At 46.4% G+C, this 22,405-nt stretch overlaps 1 protein-coding gene across 7 annotated transcripts in view; it reads left to right on the top strand.

Moving 5' to 3' along the window:
- The window catches only part of UBR4 (ubiquitin protein ligase E3 component n-recognin 4), a 126,233-nt gene that overhangs the window by 78,362 nt on the left and 25,466 nt on the right, over positions 1 to 22,405 (top strand). For all 7 annotated transcript variants that reach the window (XM_068539035.1, XM_068539034.1, XM_068539030.1 and 4 more), the window contains 23 exons: positions 330 to 408; positions 906 to 1,151; positions 2,278 to 2,446; positions 2,971 to 3,115; positions 3,697 to 3,782; positions 4,511 to 4,598; positions 4,860 to 5,053; positions 6,657 to 6,896; positions 7,301 to 7,439; positions 8,170 to 8,295; positions 8,410 to 8,538; positions 9,321 to 9,664; positions 11,317 to 11,407; positions 11,747 to 11,831; positions 12,010 to 12,137; positions 15,307 to 15,436; positions 15,560 to 15,717; positions 16,459 to 16,568; positions 17,278 to 17,419; positions 18,093 to 18,174; positions 18,509 to 18,682; positions 20,717 to 20,838; positions 21,798 to 21,995. In XM_068539035.1, the coding sequence (XP_068395136.1) occupies positions 330 to 408; positions 906 to 1,151; positions 2,278 to 2,446; positions 2,971 to 3,115; positions 3,697 to 3,782; positions 4,511 to 4,598; positions 4,860 to 5,053; positions 6,657 to 6,896; positions 7,301 to 7,439; positions 8,170 to 8,295; positions 8,410 to 8,538; positions 9,321 to 9,664; positions 11,317 to 11,407; positions 11,747 to 11,831; positions 12,010 to 12,137; positions 15,307 to 15,436; positions 15,560 to 15,717; positions 16,459 to 16,568; positions 17,278 to 17,419; positions 18,093 to 18,174; positions 18,509 to 18,682; positions 20,717 to 20,838; positions 21,798 to 21,995 (3,405 nt within the window). The remainder of the gene's footprint in view (positions 1 to 329; positions 409 to 905; positions 1,152 to 2,277; positions 2,447 to 2,970; positions 3,116 to 3,696; positions 3,783 to 4,510; positions 4,599 to 4,859; positions 5,054 to 6,656; positions 6,897 to 7,300; positions 7,440 to 8,169; positions 8,296 to 8,409; positions 8,539 to 9,320; positions 9,665 to 11,316; positions 11,408 to 11,746; positions 11,832 to 12,009; positions 12,138 to 15,306; positions 15,437 to 15,559; positions 15,718 to 16,458; positions 16,569 to 17,277; positions 17,420 to 18,092; positions 18,175 to 18,508; positions 18,683 to 20,716; positions 20,839 to 21,797; positions 21,996 to 22,405) is intronic.

Below are 22,405 nucleotides of genomic sequence, written 5' to 3'. Positions count from 1 at the left end.
AGAACATCTTCAGTGTTAAAGACTCCTAATCCAGTGTTCTTACTATTATGCTTTTAGCAAGAAAAAAATAAACTGAATTGTAGTGTCTTAGGTCATGACCTACCTTTCCTGCTGCACTATTGAGTGGTCTGAAGAATCCCTGAAAACAAAAGGGCTTTGTGTGGTGGGACGTTGAATATAGGAGGCTCAGTGTTTGGGATTTGGTCCCAGGTTCACCGTGGCACCGATCAACCTTGCACAGAGGGCCAGGGTTTGTAGTCCAGAGCTCAGGTGATGACCCCTCAGGACAGCAGGTGTGGGTCATTTCTGGTGATTGGTTTCCATTTCAGATGGAGCACCTGAAAGCCTGTGCAGAGATTGCTGCCCAGCGAACCATCAACTGGCAGAAATTCTGCATCAAAGATGACTGTAAGCAGTGCTTCTCCTTTTGGTTGCTGTTATTCATTCATTCCTTCAAGAACTGTTCATTGAAGCCCACTATATGCCAAGCATTAAACTGGGTTCTAGAGATATAGCCATGAGCAAGATAGACAGAACTCTGCCCAGCAAAGAAGACAAGTAAAAACTTACAAGATTGCTCAGCGTCCATAGATAAAATGTGGGGTGCGGTGGGAGCACAAGGTAGGAGTATCTGACTTCCAGATTGTTGTGGTCAACTAAGGAGGAGAATCATCCTCTTCAAAAGAGTGGGGGCTGGGAGCCAGTCTCTGTGTAGTTGTTGCAGTACTTGTCAGACATTTCCAAAGAGGGTGTAAGTAAATTCTTCTGGGAACTTCCAGCAGAGAACCTGGACAACGGAGGTGGTGGGAGTAGGGCAGCCCTGGCGTCTGGAGCAGGTGCTCCCATTCTTGTGTGTGAGTCTCGCAGTTGTGTCAGAGCTGAGCCCCCGTCTCCTCTGCCTGCAGCTGTCCTGTACTTCCTCCTCCAAGTCAGCTTCCTGGTGGATGAGGGGGTGTCTCCGGTGCTGCTGCAGCTGCTCTCCTGTGCTCTGTGTGGCAGCAAAGTCCTCACTGCACTGGCGGCCTCGGCAGGGCCCTCCAGTGCTTCCTCCTCCTCCGCCCCTGGGGCCACCGGTTCTGGACAAGCCACAACACAGTCAAAGTCATCCACGAAGAAGAGTAAGAAAGAAGAAAAGGAAAAGGAGAAAGAGGGTAAGGGTCACCTTCTTGTCTCAGTGACCAGGGTCATGTGTTCTAATCTCTCTGAGAGCAGCACATGGTTCATTCTCTTCTTCTTCTTTTTTTTTTTTTATTAATTTGTATTGGAGTGTAGTTGCTTTACAACGTTGTGTTAGTTTCTTGCTGTACTGCAAAGTGAATCAGTCATATGTATACATATATCCCCTCTTTTTTAGATTTCCTTCCCATTTAGTTCACCACAGAGCATTGAGTAGAGTTCCCTGTGCTATACAGTAGGTTCTCATTAGTTGTCTGTTTTATACATAGTAGTGTATACATGTCAGTCCCAATCTCCCAGTTCATCGCATTCCCCCCTTCCCGCCTTGGTAACCATAAGTTTGTCATTCTCTTCTTCTGAAAGGGTTTTCATCCTGATTTACAGGGACCTAAAACCCAAATGCCCTCTAGTGTCTACTCTTGGTCTCATTTTCAGTTATGTTGAAGGTGACACCTTAAAGAGTGTGACTTCCATACCTAGTGTCTGTAACAGGAAAGGTCAAAGTGCACCAAACATTTTTACTAGGCCCAAGTTTCTTTTTCTGTGAAATAATAACACTTGCTTCGTGGAGAGATTGTCAGTGTTAAATGAAACTATGCTTATAAATGTGCCTTGTAAACTGGTAAATGCTCTACAAATGGACGCTATAGTGAGCTTTAGCTGCGTCCTTGCCATCAGAAAGGCAAAAGCTTTTTTCTGCGTTCCTGATTTTCATGGTCCTTGGAGGCCTGAGACAGGTGATTGGTGGAGAGCAGTGGAGGTTCACATTCCCCAATGAATTATTCAGATCCCTCTGTGCCGGTCTGTGGTAATGTTGACTGTTGTAGGTAGCAAACTTTTGAAAGGAAATTCCTTCTCCAGTGTGACTATCTTTGTCAGTGCCAGGCTTGTAGAGGTACTTTTTTTGGTAGGATTATTATATCTGGGGCTGACTTTTTGTCCCCCAGTAACCAACTGAAAGTTGTTTTCAAATCATAACCATTTTGGTGAAACATTAAAACATGGACAGAATTCCCTCTCTTTCCACCTGAGCACTGGCTGTAGGACCCTAGACCACTTGTTCCTACTTTTCAGCCCTTCAGTCCTGCTTTGATCTTGCAGGTGAGAGCTCAGGCAGCCAAGAGGACCAGCTGTGCACAGCTCTGGTGAACCAGCTGAACAAATTTGCAGATAAGGAGACCTTGGTCCAGTTTCTGCGTTGCTTCCTCTTAGAGTCCAATTCTTCCTCCGTGCGCTGGCAGGCCCACTGCCTGACACTGCATATCTACAGGTAGGATCCGGGGCTTAGTTTTAGCAGACTGTGTGGGTCTGGGACCAGAGTGGGTGATGTATCAACAGTTCTGTCTTGGCTCTATGTTACATACTCAAGGTTGTCCGTACTATCAGTGTTTACACCAGTCTGAATCCTCTTGACTATTACAGATTTCTTCATTGAGTTATCTGCTTTTTGGCTATTAAACTGATGTCAGAAGCAAGAGATGATCTGTTTTCCACTAAGAAGGCTATGTTTAGAAGTTTGTAAGATGACCAGGCTTGACTCTTTAGGGTAACAAAGCTCAGTTTCTGCCATTGAGAGATGTCAGATGATGGGAATAAATCACCTCCTGAAGACAGGAAAGGATCATGCTACATCTGTTAAGGTTGATTGTCAAAAGAACAGTAGAGCCATTCAAACTTAACTCATAGTTGTGGGGAAATAGATTCATCTCCAAAACGGTACCTGGGCCTTGTTGATAAATAAAGGAACCTCAGGGTTTTCTGCTGCTTATAATATGAACTGTCATTTATCTACAGAAACTCTAGCAAATCTCAACAGGAGCTCCTGCTAGATCTGATGTGGTCTATATGGCCAGAACTCCCAGCCTACGGTCGTAAGGCTGCTCAGTTTGTGGACCTACTAGGATATTTCTCCTTGAAAACCCCACAAACAGAGAAGAAGGTAACAGACGATCTACGGTCGGAGAGGCTAACTTGCCACATTTTAACCTTTTTTATCTTGTGTTAAGAAACGTTATGATCAACCCACATGGGAGTACATATATGAAATCTCTTTTAAATATATATTAAGCACTCTCAGTATGTATGCCACCTAGATAATATACACTAGCAAATAAGTATAGTCTGAATTTGGCTTAGCCAATAGAAGTAGATAAAGTGGGGAAGAAAATGCAACTCATTAAAGTTGCTTGGGAAAGATGCTCCTCTGGGTTTCCTGGCAGTCCTGATCACATATCCAACGTGTTTTTGCAATTAGATAACCATTTCATGGCTTCTCCATAATAATAAAATTTCTCTTCCTCCACAAGGTATAAAAAGAGGGGCTGTCACTAAGATCGTGGAAACTACTAAAGAAGATAGAATCCTTTAAATGACTAGGAGTTAGGCTCAGCTTTGTTTGATTCTGAATGAGGGCTGCTACTTCTAGGGTGGTATCAGCTAGAAAGCAGAGGAAAAAAGTCTTTGCCAGTAAGACTTTCCCTTGGGCTTTAATTCTGGTCCTATATTGACTTCTGTTTTCAGTTGAAAGAATATTCACAGAAGGCTGTGGAGATTCTTCGTACTCAAAACCACATTCTTACCAACCATCCCAACTCCAACATTTACAAGTGAGTTTTGTTCTGCTTTCTTCCTATTTGAAGCTCGGTCAACAGTCCAGTTGCTATTTCTACATGGATTGGCTCTTATTTATGAATCAATACGCTCCTGTCTAGTTGGTCTTTGAATCCCTCCCTTGTAGTTGGGGCCTTGTGCATAGAAGGTGCTCAAAATGCAACTGCTGAATTAGGGTTTGGTAAGCAATGATTTAAGAAGGTCTCTAGTTTTCAAGGGTCTAAGTGTAAATCACATAAGGCAAGTTTACAGAAATGGCTGCATTAAAAAAACAAAAACAAAAAAAACAACAACTTTGGAAGAGAGTGTTGGTTAAACTGTCAGTTTATTATTTCCCTGGTTTATTAGTGACTGTTCTTTTTTTTCCTCCGAACTTTATTGAGGTATAATTTACATACAACAAAATTTACACGTTACAAGTGTACAATTCAATGATTTTTAGTAAATTTAATTGTGACTCTTCTTTGAGTCAAATTTTAATGTAACATTTAGGATTCCTGTGACCTCAGAACAGCTCAGAAATAGGAAACGTCTAAGGTCACTCAGTTGAAATTCCCTTCCTGTGACTTAACTCTGTTGGGATTTCTCACATTTCCTTGTGTTCTCACTAGAGTGAAGCTTGCCTTGGGGAATATTGAGCCATGGTTTTCTCATGGCTTCTTTGTGAAGCTCCATGCTTTCTAAAATGAAAATCTCCTTATGCTAAGACTGCTTTCTTCCTTAGCACCTTGTCTGGCCTAGTGGAGTTTGATGGCTATTACCTGGAGAGTGATCCCTGCCTGGTGTGTAATAATCCAGAAGTGCCATTTTGTGTAAGTGACATCTTTAACATGGACAGTCCTGAGGCTTACAGGGCCAGTGGGTTTCTTGTTTTTAGAGATTGATTATTACTGTATAGGCATCCCTCTCCCAATGGTTGGTTGCAGTGGTATTAATCCTTACCTGCCCTGCTACCTTAAATAGAAACTTCATCCATGGATGAAGAGTGGGTTACGCTGATGAGTTTTGAAGGGGACAGGATGAGCCGTTAGCCTTGAACTAACACAGTGTTTTGTGTGTACTTTTGCATTTAGTATATCAAGCTGTCTTCCATTAAAGTGGACACGAGGTACACCACCACCCAGCAGGTTGTGAAGCTCATTGGCAGCCACACCATCAGCAAAGTGACGGTGAAAATTGGGGACCTGAAACGGACCAAGATGGTGCGGACTATCAACCTCTATTACAACAACCGAACCGTGCAGGCCATCGTGGAGCTGAAAAACAAGTACGGGCTTTTCAGACCTGGGGAGGGGCAGCAGGCTTACGAGGCTCAATACCGGTTGTTGCCTTCGATTGCTGGAATCAGGTAAAGCAGCACATTCCTAGAGGCCTAGTATGTCCTCTTGCCTACTTAGGTCATGGCTGAGGGACACAGGTGAAACACCAGTTCTTAAGGATGCTGACGAAAACTATTTTGAAGTTATGTCCTGTGGAGCCCTCAGGGTCTAAGATCTTCAACAGCCTGAAGGGAAGCTGAGTGAGGGGGACTCTAGGCTTCTCATACCCATGTTAACTAGAGTGGTTCTATTTTTAGATAGACTATTCTATATGGGAAGTAGTTGTTTCTTGGATTAAGACACTGTTCTCTTGTTCACAGAGCAGGCAGTGTTTCTCCAGGAGGTTCTCTAGTTTGAAGTCCTTCCATTTCTGCATGGTGCATTCCCTCTACATATGCTGATGTTGGATCTTTCTAGATTATCTCTCCCAACATCTGAATCAAGGCATGTTGTATATGGGCCAAAGAGGACACTAGCATGGGTTATAGTGTCAACTTTTACAGAGACAGACCACTTGTTGTTGAAGACTCAAGCATTTTTTTTGGGCAGGGAATATAAGTAGTTGCTACTTGAATGTTTAGACCTACAGGGAGTGCTGCTTTGTGCATAGAATGGAAGTATTGGTATTACTCTTAAGGTAGCATAAAGCTAGCATGTACCACATGAACAAATGGCCACAGGGGCTCTGCTTAAAGGAAGTTTTCTCTTTGTCCTTTGAAAAGCATAGTTAACACTGATGATCTGCAAGTAGAAGCTGCTCATTGGGATGACCCAGTCCCCTCTGGAGAAGGTGGATTTGATTTTCTGTTGTAGAGTCAGCGTAGCTGCTGGTAAAGACCTCAGACTCTGGAATGAGACTGTGGGTTCACATCCCTTGGAGAATTTACGTAGCCTCAGTTTCCTTAACTGTAAAATGGAGAGAAGTCCACTTTCAAGGTGTTATTTTAAGGATTAAATGTGTTAGTATATGTGAAGTGCTGAGAACAGAGCCTGACACATAATAAGTGCTTAGTAAATATTAGCTCTAATTGTATTAATATAATTACCTCTAAATTATCCCATGCCTTTACTCTTTCTGACTCTACTTGGCACTTGGTCTGGATCCTGGTATGTCCCTGTGCCTCTCTAAAGCAACCTGAGTTTTATCCTTCCAAGGTAGTTGTCTTGATAGGAACTCATGGCAGTTGTCATCATGGTACCTCTTGGGATTACAGGCTTCAGTGTGGCATACTTTTGGAGTAATATCTTCCCTTGATGTGCATTCCCTTGTTTTTCTGGAGTATCAAAAATTATCATATATAATGTCTTAAAGCATCTGTATGTTATACCCTTTTTTTTTTTTTAAGAGAGAAAGAATAGAGGAAACATATTTTTAAAATTAAGTTGCTTTTATTTGCCAGATTTCCTATCCTTAGAATAATGAATTAATGGCATTAGAAGAATAGGTAGGGACAGTCTTCTCTTCGTCTCATCAGACTGTCATTGCCGAGGGTCTTGTGAGAGGCTCTTAGGCCATCTGCCTGCCCCTCTGTCTGACACTGTCTCTCCTAGGCCAGCTCGCTGGCACAAAGCCAAGAAGGTTCAGCTGACCCCCGGGCAGACAGAGGTGAAGATTGACCTGCCTTTGCCAATAGTGGCTTCCAACCTGATGATTGAGTTTGCAGACTTCTATGAAAACTATCAGGCCTCCACGGAGACCCTGCAGTGCCCACGCTGTAGTGCCTCAGTCCCTGCCAACCCAGGGGTCTGCGGCAACTGTGGAGAGAACGTCTACCAGTGTCACAAATGCAGGTAAGTGAGTGGTTGTCACCCAGGCCAGGTACATTCCTTGTATTTTTCTGTAAGAGTCTCATTGTGCTCAATTTCATTGTGTGGTGCCCTCATAATAACTAGAGGATTATGGGTATGTAGAGTGCGGAGTTCAAGGATGGAAAAGGGGAAGAGTGGGGTGTGCGTGGGCGTGCGCGTGCACGTGAATTCACGTGACCATCCAGTGGTGGGTGGTGCTGGGGTCCCTAAGTTTGGTTCTGGGTCTCCCTTTCTTGTTACCTGGTTGCTTAAGTCATCCTCGCCTATTTGCTGCTGCCCCTCTGAGAGTCCCTGCAATAGTTTGCAGTGTATAGATGTGGCACGGTCCATCTCCTTTCCCTACAGATCCTCTGCTGCCCCCTGACCCAATCACTATGGTTTTTCAGATCCATCAACTATGATGAAAAGGACCCCTTCCTGTGCAATGCCTGTGGCTTCTGTAAATACGCTCGCTTCGACTTCATGCTCTATGCCAAGCCTTGCTGTGCAGTGGATCCCATTGAGAATGAAGAAGACCGGAAGAAGGTGAGGCCGCATCCGTCCGAGACTCAGGCAGGGCTTTGATCTGAGCTGTGGGCTGAGCTGATGCGGGGAACGTGCTTTCCCTTCTAGCTGTAGTCTTCTCAACTTGGCACTATTTTCAGGGCTCGGCTTTTGAGTGGCAACAAATAAGACAGATATATTGGAACACATGGTTTGTGTAGAATTTTGGAGACATGTTGTTAATGAAACTAGAATATCTCAAGGGACAAATGACAGGATTTGGAAAGGCAGATAGAACTTGGGTGACGTGCCCTGCATTTGTTCCACAGGCTGCTTCAAATTGCGGTTGCTGGCCTTCCCTCATTGTTGGCTTGTTCAGGGGCTCGTTCTCTGCCAGCATGATGTGGTGGGACTGGATGTGGGAGGACAGGGAAGAGGGGGGAACTGTCAGGATAGTCACTAGCAGCAGCAGCCTGGCAAAGCAAAAGAACACCTGGCTTTGGAGTCAGAAGGATGAAAGTTCCAGTACCACCTGTGCTTTTTAATACTGTGTGACCTGGCATAAGTCACTGCTCTCAGCATTGTTCATTTATACATATATCATATACGTTGTGTATTATTAAAAATAACATACCCGCCCCACAGGATTATTGTGAGGAATGGAAATAACGTATGAAACACAGTACCTGACCTAGAGGTCCCTGACCGATCACTCAGGGAAAATCTTCATGCTGACGAGCCTTCACGCACGCCCCTGTCTCTTCCTGTCTAGGCTGTTTCCAACATCAACACACTTCTGGACAAAGCTGATCGAGTGTATCACCAGCTGATGGGACATCGGCCACAGCTGGAGAACCTGCTCTGCAAAGTGAACGAGGCAGCTCCTGAAAAGCCGCAGGTAATCCAAAGCTGGAGGGACATTTGGAGAGGGTTCTGGATCAGAAGCAGAAAACTAGCCCCTGGGTGAGGCCATCTCATGGTGGAAGGCTGACAGCTTCCCTCTTGGTTGCAGGATGACTCGGGGACGGCTGGGGGCATCAGTTCCACCTCAGCCAGTGTGAACCGGTACATCCTGCAGTTGGCGCAGGAGTACTGTGGAGACTGCAAGAACTCTTTCGATGAACTCTCCAAAATCATCCAGGTAGAGAAACGGGAGCAGCTGGAGAGTGTGTTCTGTCGTGTGTTATCGACGTTGTTGTCAAAGCAGTTCTTTGCTCTCCCCCAGAAGCTCAGCTCCAGGGGTGCCCTTGCCCAGCCGCACAGCTTCTCACCCACAGCGGTTTTGGGTGCTTGGTAGAGAGCTGAGTTCATTCCAGAAAACAGAATAACGGAGATTATTATAGATGTGTTTTTCTTGACCATTCACAGCCCACGTTTTAGTAGAGGGGTTAACTGGTTTTAAAAAAATTGGATGCCAAGGTTTTGTTCCCGTTTTTTCTGATAGACGTGTTTGCAGGCTTGAAGGGTAGGGCACACCAACTCTAGTCAACCAGGGTGGGCCATACGGTGGATGGCATGTTACAGACCCCACCCCCATCGGAAGGAAGGCTGGCCGCAGACAAGAGGAGCCAGGGTCCTTGTCCCTTAAGTTGCTGGTGTGCCATCTTTGCTACACGTGCCTACGTTCCTGACTTTGTTCTTTGTGAGACAGTGTTACGTGGGAGTTAAGGGCATGGGCCTGCGATCAGAGGCTGAGTTCTAACTCTGCCACTTACCTTGGTCAAGCCAACCCCTCTAAGCTTGTTTCCTCCTCTATAAAATGGGGATAAAGTATCTAACTGGTAAGGTTATCAAGAGGGTTAAATTAGATAATGCATGTAAAGTGTTTTTTCAAACCAAAGCTGATTTCTAGTTAACTTCCTCTTTCTCTTTATTTTAATTGCTGATTTCTTTCTCCTTTGTCTTTTTTTTTTTTTTCCTTAGAAAGTTTTTGCTTCACGCAAAGAGTTGCTGGAATACGACCTGCAGCAGAGGGAAGCAGCCACCAAATCATCTAGGACCTCCGTGCAGCCCACCTTCACTGCCAGCCAGTACCGCGCCTTGTCCGTCCTGGGCTGTGGCCACACATCCTCCACCAAGTGCTACGGCTGTGCCTCTGCCGTCACAGAGCACTGTATCACCCTGCTCCGGGCCCTGGCCACCAACCCCGCCCTGAGGCACATCCTCGTCTCCCAGGGCCTCATCCGGGAACTCTTTGATTATAATCTTCGCAGAGGCTCTGCGGCCATGCGGGAGGAGGTCCGCCAGCTCATGTGCCTCCTGACCCGGTCAGAGCTTGCGCCATGGTGACGGGGGCCTGTCATGCCTGCTCGTGCTGGGGTGGAGGCGGCAGCGGTGCTGGGAGCACCAGAGGGTTCACAGAACTGTGCTTCTCCCTGCCAAACAGCTTCGCTAGCTTATAATAGAGAAAAAAACGGGAAGAGGTCCCAGGTATAGCTGAACAAACTTGGGGAGCATTTGAAGCCCAGGTTTCCGTGTAGATAGTATGTTCGTCTTTTATTTGGTTGGTACCAGTGTGGTTTCCTGAGGAAGCAGTTTCTGAGTTTTGGTGAGGGAGAAGGGTACAGCAGGGTACTTGGACTCAAAACTCACACAGAAGAAGACAGTTGGAGCAGTGGAGCCTAGGGATTAAGAGCTTGGATCTGGATCAGAAAGACCCAGTATCGGATATTTTGTACTATGTGCCTTGGACACATTTCTTAACTTCTCTGAGCCTAAGGTTTCCTTATCTGAGAAATACTGATAATGGCAAATATCTTAAAGGCTTGTGGTGAGGATAGACTAACATAATTCATTGCAAGTAATAAATCATATTTGTGGAGTACTTGGTCTGTGCCCATACAGTACCCATAGCTGGATTTAGATTATTTACTGAGTATGTTGCATAAGTTCTGGAACATGTTAGCTGGTTGGTAAGTATTACTTGCTGTATTATTTATTCACTCATCTAACAAATATTTACTGAGCATCTGCTGAATGCTAGGCACTGTTCTAAACTCTGAGGATACAGTGATAGATGAAACAAAGTCCCCGCACTCATTTAACTTACGTTCTAGAGGGGAGAAGGGCAGTAAACAGGTAATTACACACTACAGTGTCAGGAGATTAGATGTGAAGAGCGGTATAGCTGGGATGGCAACCCTGATTGCAGGTAGGGTTGCTGCGGAGGATAAAGTGGTCAAGGACGACCTCTGAGGGGTGATGCTTGAGCAAAGCCCTGTGTGAGGTGAGGGGGCAAGTCATGGAGATACCGAACGCGCGGGCTGCACACAGAGGAAATAGCAAGTGGCAGGAGGAGAGGCAGGGGTGTGCCCGGGGTGTGAGGGGCGGGGGCCACGAGGAGCGCTTGTGCATGGAGTGAAGGATACCAGTGGGGGAACAAAGGGGAGGGGATTTAGTGAGAGATCGCAGGGCCCGGATCCTATAGGGTCTTGTAGGTCATTATAAGGACTTGGATTTTATTCAAGACACGTTGGGAAGCAAGAAAGGGATGTGACTCGATTCGTGGGGTTTTTTAATTATTAAAAGATACATTATTACAAAGGGACATAGATGGGAAATGTGGATGCCTTGTGGGAAATGAAGTGAGGGCAGTTGGCGAAGATGAGGAAAGAGTTGTGGCCAAGGCTGAGAGTGGACACCTAGATTCTGGAGACTGACACACCAGGCAGCGGTCTGGGGACTGTGCAGCCTGGGGATGTGGGCTGGGGAGAAAATCCCCCCTATGTTAGTGCTGCTGTATTCTCAGTCAGCGTCTCCTCCCAGGAAAGGCGGCTGGGGCTGCCCTTTTTATTACACAGCAGGGTTTTGTGGGGCTAATGTGTCGTCTTGCTGATTTCCTTTTCTCTGGGCTCCTTCAAGTGCAAAGGAGGGACAGAGCCAATGGTGAATAACAGGACTCCTTTCTCTGCTTCCCCAGCGACAATCCAGAGGCCACCCAGCAGATGAACGACCTGATTATTGGCAAAGTCTCCACAGCCCTGAAGGGCCACTGGGCCAATCCTGATCTGGTGAGCAGGCTGGCCATCCCCTCACTCTCTGCCTTCATTCCCTCGGCTTCCTCCCTGCCGGTCTCGTTTGCAGAGACGAGAGGGAGGGAGGGAGCGGCACATTTGCAGAGCTCATGTCCCACAAAGATTTTCCCAGGTCAGAGTCAACCTCAGAGAGAAGAGAAATGAATGGTTGGCTGTGTGGAGGGTCTCCATCTCTCCATTGTCTCTCTGATGGTCCATCTGTGACCAGATGTTCTAATGCTGAGTCCCTGGGTCTGAGCATGGACGTGAGCCCTAGTCCTGGGATTGACCCTGCAGACCCTCCTCTACTCATGTCTCTTCCTGTTGGCCTTCTAGGCAAGTAGCCTTCAGTATGAAATGCTGTTGCTGACAGACTCTATCTCGAAGGAGGACAGCTGCTGGGAGCTCCGCTTACGCTGTGGTGAGTTTGGGGGACATCTGGTTAGCAGTTTGCCAGAGAAAGGAGAGGAGGCTTCAGGGCGCAGTCCTAGGCGCAGGGCGGGAGAGGGCAGGGGAAGCTGTGCTTGGGCAGCCTTGCCACGGCAGGCGTGATGTGTTCTGTGATCACGTGTGACTCTGCCTTTCCTTCCTCTGCCCAGCACTCAGCCTTTTCCTCATGGCCGTGAACATTAAGACTCCCGTGGTTGTTGAGAACATTACCCTCATGTGCCTGCGGATCTTGCAGAAGCTGATTAAACCACCTGCTCCCACCAGCAAGAAGAACAAGGTACGGGGCCAAGAGGGAGGGCGGGGCACAGTCCCCGGCCAGCACCTGCCCTGCCTCCAAGGGCCTCTGCTCACCTGAACTCGCTCTCCCTGGGTGGCACCAATGCTTCCTTTGCGGCAGTTCAGCAGAGATGGGTTAGGGTTTTTGAGAAGGAAGGTTTCTCAGAGGGAACTCAAGAGAAAAGCAAACACAAAAATACAAACGCGTAGAACAAAGTGGTTAGCCGTGGAGGACTGCCTCTTTCTCCGGTCACGTCAGATGACTCGCAGCTCCCAGAGGACACAGTGTTCTTTCCTACCCCTGTGCCTTTGTACATGCAGTTTTGCGCAGTGGTGGAAGTCCTGGGCTCTGAGGCAGACCTCTTGATTTCAAATCCCAGCTCTTGCATTCACTAGCACTGTGACTTGGGCACGTTATTTAATTTAGGTTGCTTGGTTACCCCATCTATAAAATGGGAATACAGTTTCTACCTGAAGTGTTGGGAAGAATAAATGACTTAATGCAGATCAAGTGCTCAGAGCAGTGTCTGGCCCATGTTAGTCCTTAATAAATGTTATTTGTAGCTGTATGGTGTCTCCTCTGCCTGGAATGCTCGCCTTCATTTTGTTAACTGCTCCTTCAATTAACCAGTTCTCTGCTAGGCTGGCTATGAGCTCCTCGAATCCAGGAACTGTCTTACTAAGATGTTTTTATGTCCAGTGCAGAGCGTGGTATCTAGCATTATTATAGCCGCTCAGCAAATCATTGTTAAGTGAATGAATAAAGCTAAGTTTTTAATCCTAAAATGGCCTAGCCACAGATGAACTTGCTTACACCAGTTGAGAACATGCGGGCTGTAATTCTTTCCCTCGGCCATGCCTGAGGCCGTCGGTGCCTCCTATCCATCTTTGTAGTCCTTGGGCCATTCTCCTTCCTGCTCCATCCTAATGGAATCCCTTGGTGGGAAACGAAGTCTTCATTGCAGGATTCTGAGTGGTAAGCAGTAGGGAGGAAGCTGGGCAATGAACAGTTTACTCTGTTTCCCTTTCCTGGTCTGCCCGGACAGTCCTCAGAAAAGAACCCCCTTCCTTCCCTTTGATGAAGGTTTACTTCCCCTCAGAGCTAAGTCTCAGCAAATAAAAATTGGTTCTTGATTGAAAAGAGGAACCTCATCCCCACGTAACTGTCATTTTTCCCACAGTGTGAGGTAAAAGATTTCCACAGGGTTCTTACTCTCAGAGCACTGAAGCCTCACATTTTGCTTAGTTTTAGCCTAGAGAGAGCAGCAGTTCTCAAAGTTTGGCTCATAGATAGATCCCTGGGTGTTCCCAAGACTCCCAGGGAATCTGTGAGGTCAACATTATTTTCATAATTACCCTAAGACGTGATTTGCCCTCTTCACTGTTTTGTGGCATTTGCGCTGATGGTGCCAAGTCAGTGATGGTGAGGCCACTGGAGCCTTAGCACGAAGAGGCTGTGGGCCCAGCTCCACTCAGAGCCGCGCTCTTCCCTGCCGTGCACTTTCGCTCTAGAGCGTCCCTGATGAAGCATCGCAGGTTAATTTTAGTAAATCTTGACTCCTGAGTGCTAATCTTTTTTTTTTTAATGATTTTTAAAAATTTATTTATTTATTTATTTATAGCTGCGTTGGATCCTTGTTGCTGCACGCGGGTTTTCTCTAGTTGCGGAGAGCGGGGGCTACTCTTCGTTGCGGTGCGCGGGCTTCTCATTGCGGTGGCTTCTCTTGTTGCGGAGCATGGACTCTAGTCACGTGGGTTTCAGGAGTTGTGGCTCGTGGGCTCTAGAGCGCAGGCTCAGTAGTTGTGGCGCCCGGGCTTTGTTGCTCTGCGGCATGTGGGATCTTCCCGGACCAGAGCTCGAACCTGTGTCCCCTGCATCGGCAGGCGGATTCTTAACCACTGCGCCACCAGGGAAGCCCAGCTAATCTTTTTAATATTCAGCAAGACAATGTGCGAGGCCCAGAGATAGTGCCCTGGCGCGCTGCACCACAGCGGTTGTCCTGGGGAAAAGCACTTGTGTGACTGCGCTGCAAGCTGAACCAGCTGCTTTTTTCATGGAATCCCGTTAGTGCTTGAAAGGAGGGCTGATGGGCAAATTGTGGTTGTTCAGAATCGGGTGTTTGGTAGACATTTTCTTAAAAAATGAATAAAGTGAGCTGGTCACTTAAAGAGGAATTGACGTAACTCATTGAACCAGTATTTTCCAAATGACTGGTACATGTTACCGAATCAGTGAGAGTAAATGATGAATTTTAGTGGAATGGAATATGAAACATTTATTGATTGGTTTCAGATTCCACATTCTAGCCAGTCTTTAAGAACCTGTAATTTGTTAAATTTTGGTTTAGTATCAAAGAAAAAATCCGCAATTAATTGAAAAACCTATTAAAATATTCTTTTTTCCAACTAAATATCTGTGTGAGTACTTCAGCTGACACAACATATCACAACAGTTTGAGCTCAGAAGCAGGTATAACAATCCAGCTGTCTTATTAAGGCAGTCTTTAAACAGTTTCAAAAATATAAAGCAGTGCAACTCCTTTCTCTAGATTATTTTTGTTTTGGAAAATATAAAAAATGTTATTTAGGTTGCCAGGTAATGGATTTATTCTTACTTTTAAATGAATTAATAAATATTTTAAGAATTGCTGAACCTTAATTTTTAATAGGTACATATTGATGGAGAGAGCTACCCACACAAGAACTCTTTGGAGTCAGTAATTTTCAAGAGTAATGGGGTCCTGAGGCCAAAAAGTTTGAGAACCCAGAGTCCTGGGGCTCTGCTGTGTAGGCTCCTTGGGATTAGTTATGGCTCTTTAAATTCTGGAGGCTGCTTAGTGACCCCTTGAAGATTTATGTTTGGGAAACTACAAATCAGCCTGGGGATAGGAATTAGTATATGTGGCTATAAGACTGTCTGCAGGAAACCGGTTACACTTTATCCTGCACAGTCAAAATCAGTGACCCTAAGCTCAGCATGGAGATGCTACTGCTAAATTGGATCAAAATGCTTTAAAGGAACACATAAGGGGCATAAAAGATACGAAGGTTGATCCTTCTGGTCTTCTTGCCTTTGCGTATGTCCCCTTGGGGTGCCAGTGCTATTGTATTGCAGCTGTGGCTCAGATGTGCCCTCAAGCTCTCTCACCTTGTCCGCTTTCCTCCTGCAGGATGTTCCTGTCGAGGCCCTTACCACAGTTAAGCCATACTGCAATGAGATCCATGCCCAGGCTCAGCTCTGGCTCAAGAGAGACCCCAAGGCATCCTATGAAGCCTGGAAGAAGTGTCTTCCTATCAGAGGTGTGTCTGTCTCTTCAAGACGTGAGAAATCGGTCATTCCTACCCCATCCCAGCAGCCCCACAATCCCCCCTTTTCTGTCCCTTTCTTCTCCTTACCTCTCCCTGCACCCTTTTGCCTGCCAGGGATCGATGGCAACGGGAAGTCCCCCAGCAAATCAGAACTCCGCCATCTCTATTTGACTGAGAAGTACGTGTGGCGGTGGAAGCAGTTCCTGAGTCGTCGGGGAAAGAGGACCTCCCCCTTGGATCTCAAGCTGGGCCACAACAACTGGCTGCGGCAAGTGAGTGACCGTCCCCTGGGCCCCTCGCCCTGCTGCGCTGGCCTCAGATCCCGAGCAGGGTGTTTCTGCTCCTCCCCACTTGTCTGCTCTGCTTTCTCTTCTTTCTCTTTGTTATTCTTGCTTCCTTTCACATAGGTAGAGGTTCTCGGTTGCCACCGCCAGCGTGGTGGACTGGCCGAAACAGAACTCTTTCCGCCTTCTCATCAAGCTCGTGATCTCTGCTCTCCCCCCTGACCACTGAACGGACCCGAGCCTCGGTGCCTGTCCTCCCCTTTCTCCTTCCACCTTTCATATCTTCTGCTGTCCTCTTCCTCTTTCCAGCTAATGTTCTTAAAGATTAAAGTAATTATATTTTAGAGAATTCATTTGTCCATTGGTTCATAACATAAATAACTGGTTTACATTAAATGTAAGTGTTCACTGTGTAGCTGTCCCCAAAATAGAATTGTAGATGTCTTTGCTAAGGAGAATACCTGCTTGTCTTTTTTCCTACTTCAGTCATCTTGGGTACATTCTCCAAAGTACTTGATGGAGAACATCTCCGTGAAGAAGGTGGCTCTTAGGCAGCCTCTTCAGCAGTCTGCAGCAGTCTGATCTTGTGTTAGCTGGTGATTTTTACCTTTAACCTTTCCTAGAGAGGTACTCAGAGGACTTCCTCTGGATGGGTGGCAGTTGACTGTGCCCTGCGGGGCCTGGTGAGAGGCTGTTAGTTGAGCCAGGGCTTCTGTCCATACCCCGCAGGTGCTCTTTACTCCCGCGACGCAGGCTGCACGGCAGGCAGCCTGTACCATCGTGGAAGCTCTGGCCACCATTCCCAGCCGCAAGCAGCAGGTCCTCGACCTCCTCACCAGGTACCATTTGAGAGTGGGATGGGCAGGGTGGTTGGACTTCATCTCGAGCCCTTCCCGCTTTCCCAGGGGAATCCATAGATCAGGGCGACTGGAGGCGCACCTGTGCTCTATAACTATCTTATTCCTTGTAGAAGACCACAGAAACAAAAAAGTTCTAAAAAGCTGAATTGTAGTGGTAGTGGTAGTAGCAGTGGTGGTGGTGGTGATAGAGCAGCAGAATTTCAGCAGCTAGTAATTTTTGAGATCTTATGAGCTTATAAATGCTTGGCATGCATTGCCTCATTTAATCCTTACCTGGGCTTAAAGTGGTTAATTAACTTGTCAACTGGAAGGCAAGATTTGAATCCAGGCAGTCTAATTCCAAAGCCCACATTATTGGCCACTAAACTCTGATAAACTTACCTTGTGAGTGACTCAATCACAACCATACTCATGCTGCCCCAATAACCGCCATTCATATTTTGGTGCTTTATTGTTCCAAACGTGTATAGTTTGTTGCACTGCATTCCCTGTTGTGGTCTCTTGAGCTTTCCCCAAGTGTGGGGAGTTCCCGAGTGGGGAGTTTGGGGCTTTCTCGCCCCACCCCCTTCCTTCCACGGAAGAGGGAGTGGAGGACAGCAGAGGCATGAAAGATGGAAGGGGCGAAGAGGGGCTGTTAGGCTGTTGTAGCTGTTTGAGTTCTCGCTCAGTGCCTGTCTCCCCACGGCAGTTACCTGGACGAGTTGAGCGTGGCCGGGGAGTGTGCCGCCGAGTACCTGGCGCTCTACCAGAAGCTCATCACTTCAGCTCACTGGAAAGTCTACCTGGCAGCTCGAGGAGTCCTGCCCTACGTGGGCAACCTCATCACCAAGGTACCTCCATCTCACGCAGCCCAGCAGAGCCCCTTTCCCTAGCTCTGCTTTCATTGTTCTCTTTCTCTGCGTGAACTTTGTGGTGTTCTTTTATGCCAAGAAGAAACATTTGTTGAAAATGCAGGTGTATCTTGCCTTATTGCACTTTATAGGTGACTGTGGGTTTTTTATAAATTGAAGGTTTGTGGCAACGCTGCATCAAGTAAGACTATCAGCGCCATTTTTCCAACAACATTATTTTTTAATTAAGGTATATACATTGTGTTTTTAGACATATGCTATTGCACACTTACTAGATTACAGTCGAGTGTAGACATGAGTTTTATATTCATGGGAAAAAACAAACAAATTTGTGTGACTTGCTTTATTGCAATAATCGCTTTATTGCAGTGGTCTGGAACTGAACCTGCAGTATTTCCGAGGTCTGCGTGTGGTACTTCTGTGACTTCATTGTGTTCATCAAGAGGATATGCAGTCTGTTGGGGTCACTTAGACTGTTCTCCATTTTTAAGCAGTCTCTTAACGTCATTGCAACTGTCCTTGGCTTCTTGGAAAGGAGTTCTGCAAAGGTTCAGCTTGAGAGAGCATTAGAATAAAAAGACGGTGCTGCCAGTTCCTGGACCAGTGTCGCTGGCAGTGCTGTCACACTAACTGTGCTTATTGTCCTGTTTAGGAAATAGCCCGCTTGTTGGCCCTGGAGGAGGCCACCCTGAGCACTGATCTGCAGCAGGGCTATGCCCTCAAAAGTCTCACAGGTAGAGAGAGCCTCCCAGCCCTTCCTTTAGGGCACCCTGGGTATAGTTTGGGGACTGACCCTTAGTTCCTTGGGTGCTGTGGTTGACTCTCTTCTCTCTCATGTTGACCACACTGCACTTTTAAGGTCTGCGTTTTTCTCCTCAGGGATGGCTTTACGTCTTTGAGCATCTGTTGGCTATTGACCAGTTCACATCATTGAGCGTGCCCCATGCCAAGCACAAAGATAGTGTTTCCCTGCTTTTGAGTTGCTCGTCATCTTTTGAGGATGAATTAAGCCTTCTTTGCTTAATTCTCATTCAGAACTCTTACAGCAACTTTTTCCTGTCCCCACAGGCCTTCTTTCCTCCTTCGTGGAGGTGGAATCCATCAAAAGGCACTTTAAAAGTCGCTTGGTGGGTACTGTGCTGAATGGATACCTGTGCTTGCGGAAGCTGGTGGTGCAGAGGACCAAGCTGATTGACGAGACCCAGGACATGCTGCTGGAGATGCTGGAGGACATGACCACAGGTAGCACCACCCAGCAGCCTACAGCCCGAGATTCCCATGTCCCTTCTGGCTCCACTTAGGTATACTGGTCTGATTTCCCCAACTTCCTCAGAGCCAGAGCAGGGGCAGCAAACATCTCCTCACATTCAAGGAAAGAAGGAGAAGAAATTTCCCTTGAGACTGTTGGTTCTTGGGGTTGTAAAATTCCAGAGCTGGCCTCAGTCAGTTGGGACTTATTTTATATTGGCTGTGCCACGTAGCTTGCGGGATCTTAGTTCCCCGACCAGGGACCGAACCCTTGCCCCCCCGCAGTGGAAGCGCAGAGTCCTAACCACTGCACCGCCAGGGAGTTCCCAGTTTGGACTTTTTATATTGAGCTCATAGTGCGGGAAGAGGTCAAAAGTTCTCATGTTGGTGCCTTTCATTGGTTCTGGAAGATTCTCAGCCATCATCTCTTCAGTTGCCTCTGCTCTATTCGTTTTCCTTGTCCTTGTGGAGCTCCAGTCTCACTCTGTCATCCCTATGTCTTCCTCTCTCTTTCATAATGTCCATCTCATTGTATCTTTATGCTGATTTTGGATAATGTCTTCCATCCTATACCGTGTCATTCAGTTCATTAATTTTTTTTTCACTCTGTTATCTTTTTAATCTACCCATTGAATTCTTGCAGTTCTGTGTAGATTTTATAGGCTCTAGTTTTTTACTGACATTTCCTACTCCTTTTATAATCTTTCAGCATAGCAAACTTATTTCTGTGTCTGATGATTCTAAAATTTGAAGTATTTATTGATCTAATTCTGTTGTTTGTTTTTCTGGCTCTTGCTTATGGTGCCTTAAATCTTTTTGCATTTTGTGATTTTTTTTGACGGTGAGCTCGTGTTTTGAGGGTTTATCTGTGGAAATTCTTCAGGACCCAAGTCAAAGGTGGGTTTTTCCAGAGAAGATTTGTAACCGCTTCTATGAGGCATCTCAGGGTACAGCCACCCCAGGGCCGCCTTCAACCAAGTTCTGACCTTAGATTTTTCAGACCTCCTAGATAGTTTGAGCCACAAACCCCTGTGAGGGACAGCTTGTTATGAGTTCTCAGAGGAGATTTTTTTTCCCCCTCTACTCAGTGCCGCATTTTGAGGGAAGACAATGTCCTTTCATTGATTTGCTTGGGGGAAAGGGAGAGTTATTTTTAGTTGACCCTTATACCAAAGATGTAGCTCTTTTGGGGTACCAGATTTACATGTATGTGTGTAGTGGGGTGGTTCCTGCCAGATTCTCCACCTTGGCAGATTTGGGGCTTTGTATCCAGCTCTCAGGTCCTGGCAGGTTATGGAAATGAAAGCTCATGGCAAAAATTCGCCTCAGTGCTTTGCTAACCACCCTGGGGTCTCGATTTTTCTTAATTTCAGGGGCTGTGGCTTTCTTTGCTAGTGTGGCAGTTCACTGATACCTTTTTATTCAGTATTTTAAATTGTTTTTAAGTGGAGGAGTGGAAAGTAGGTCAGGGGACATAGTCTGCTGTATTGCCAGACATGGAGGTCGTTCTGGTGCCACTTTCAGCTGTCTTGCTGAGCTGGTTTCTGACCTTGTCAACTGGACCCTTTTCAAGAGCATTGTTACAGTACTTGCATTTATGACTTGAAGTTTATCTCTTTCATTTATTAGAGGGCAATCTACTTAACCTTTTAGAATGAAACTGAAAACTATAACTTCTTTTTGATTTGACTGGCATACAGTTAGGATCATTATTTGACATTTTTGGGTACCTCTTTTGGGCAAGAGGATGCAAGGTTCTAATTCCCAGAGGGAGCAAGACGTGTGCACAGCTAACTGTGATGGTCTGTGTTGGCTTGGGTATTAAGGCTTTCAAAGGAATGTGGTCTGAGGATAAGAATCAGTCAGCTTCATGTTTCCAGTTGAAATACTGATATTGCCACATAGGACGTTTAAAGACTTGCTAGGCAGAAAGAATCTGTCAGTGACGGAACTTCATTTAAAGTCTCATCTTAGTTTCCGTGTGTGAAGCTCTTTCCTAACTGACTCGGCCCCACTGATTTCTGGTAGGTACAGAATCGGAAACCAAGGCTTTCATGGCCGTGTGCATTGAGACAGCCAAGCGCTACAATCTGGATGACTACCGGACTCCTGTCTTCATCTTTGAGAGGCTCTGCAGCATCATCTATCCTGTAAGCATAAGCAGGGGTGCTTCCCGTGGCTCTCGGGGTGTCAGCATGAGCCATTTCTCCATGAAACCGCTTGGTGATTCATTATAGTCATGGGTAATCTTACCAGCGGTGGCCCGTTCAGGCAGTGTTTTAGGAAGCGCCGCACGTAAAACAGAAGCAACCCCGTGATATTCCCGTTCCACCTGGGGGGAAATCTAAAGACCTTGCTTGGTCTCATTTTCTAGATTCAAAGTCAAAATCAATCTTTCTTTTTGAGCTAGGTCTAACCTCCCATTGCCCAAATCCTGGTATTAATCCAATATGCTGTGAAAGAAGCAACACTGAGCTAGGGCGTAAGGAAATTTTCACCCTCTTCCATCTTTCCCTGCCCACGTTTTGTGCACGCATGGATGCCTGTGTATTTGTTTCCGTAGCCTGAACTATATAGAAGCATGGTATGATCCAAAGATCCTCTCCTGTTACTGAGGAAGAATGAAGAACACCGGCATCGTCAGTTAATGATGAGAGATCAGTGGGGTTGGGCGTGCCTGAATATTGTATAATATAGAGAAGACCCTTTCCTTGACTGGAGGGTCACCAGGGACAAAGTCATCTGGCCCCAGATTGGTTGGCATCACATGAGACGAGCAGGAGGAGAGCCCTGTCTCCCCTCGTGTCACTAATCCAGCTTTCATGGGTCACTCCTCATCTGCTTATTTTGTTAGGCTTTCCCTTCTAATCTCCCCTTAAGTTTCAGAGAAGATGCTTGATATTTAAGGCTATTTGGATTTTTTGAATCACCTCTGAGCTTCTTATCCTTTATGTCTTTAAATGTGTAAGGGGCTGGATGAGTTTGGTGTGTTTTCCTCAGAGTGTCCGTGAGCAAGGTAGCGTGGTCTAAATCAAAAAAGGTCTCTGCCATCCCTCTGCATGTATATTTATGCCATCCCTTCCGCTGCTTCCTTCTCTCTGTCCTTTAGGAGGAGAATGAAGTCACTGAGTTCTTTGTGACCCTGGAGAAGGATCCCCAACAAGAAGACTTCTTACAGGGCAGGATGCCTGGGAACCCGTACAGCAGCAATGAGCCAGGCATTGGGCCACTCATGAGGGATATAAAGAACAAGATTTGCCAGGACTGTGACCTGGTGGCTCTCCTGGAGGATGATAGTGGAATGGAGGTAACAAGCACAGGACACCACTGTCATGGTTAGGGTTCCTTTCCCTCAGGAGCTGATTAACACTGGGCCTCTGTAAATGCAGGCTAAGGATCTCCACCTACCTACCCCACCTGGTGTTCAGGGTAATTACCTGTAAAGGGCTCTGCCCACTGCCTGGCATGTGGTAAGCAAATGGTTGGTGACTGTTGCTTGTCATGGCGCAGGCTTTTATTGTTCTTGTTGCTGTGGCAGAAGCTTCCCAGGGATTCCAAATTAATTAAGCTCCCTGAATACTGGCACTTTAGCCCCTGTGCAGATTTCTGGCCCTGTATCTGGTACCTTCTGGCAGACAACGCTAGGGTCTGGTGTTATCGTATACATGGTGAAAAGCATGTTGGTGAAATAGAGAAAATTGTCTTCTTTGGTGCTGA

This window comes from Eschrichtius robustus, chromosome 3 (genome assembly GCF_028021215.1).
Source record: "Eschrichtius robustus isolate mEscRob2 chromosome 3, mEscRob2.pri, whole genome shotgun sequence".
NCBI lineage: Eukaryota > Metazoa > Chordata > Mammalia > Artiodactyla > Eschrichtiidae > Eschrichtius > Eschrichtius robustus.
Note: the sequence above shows the minus strand (reverse complement) of the source record. Positions and strands in the feature narration are given on the sequence as shown.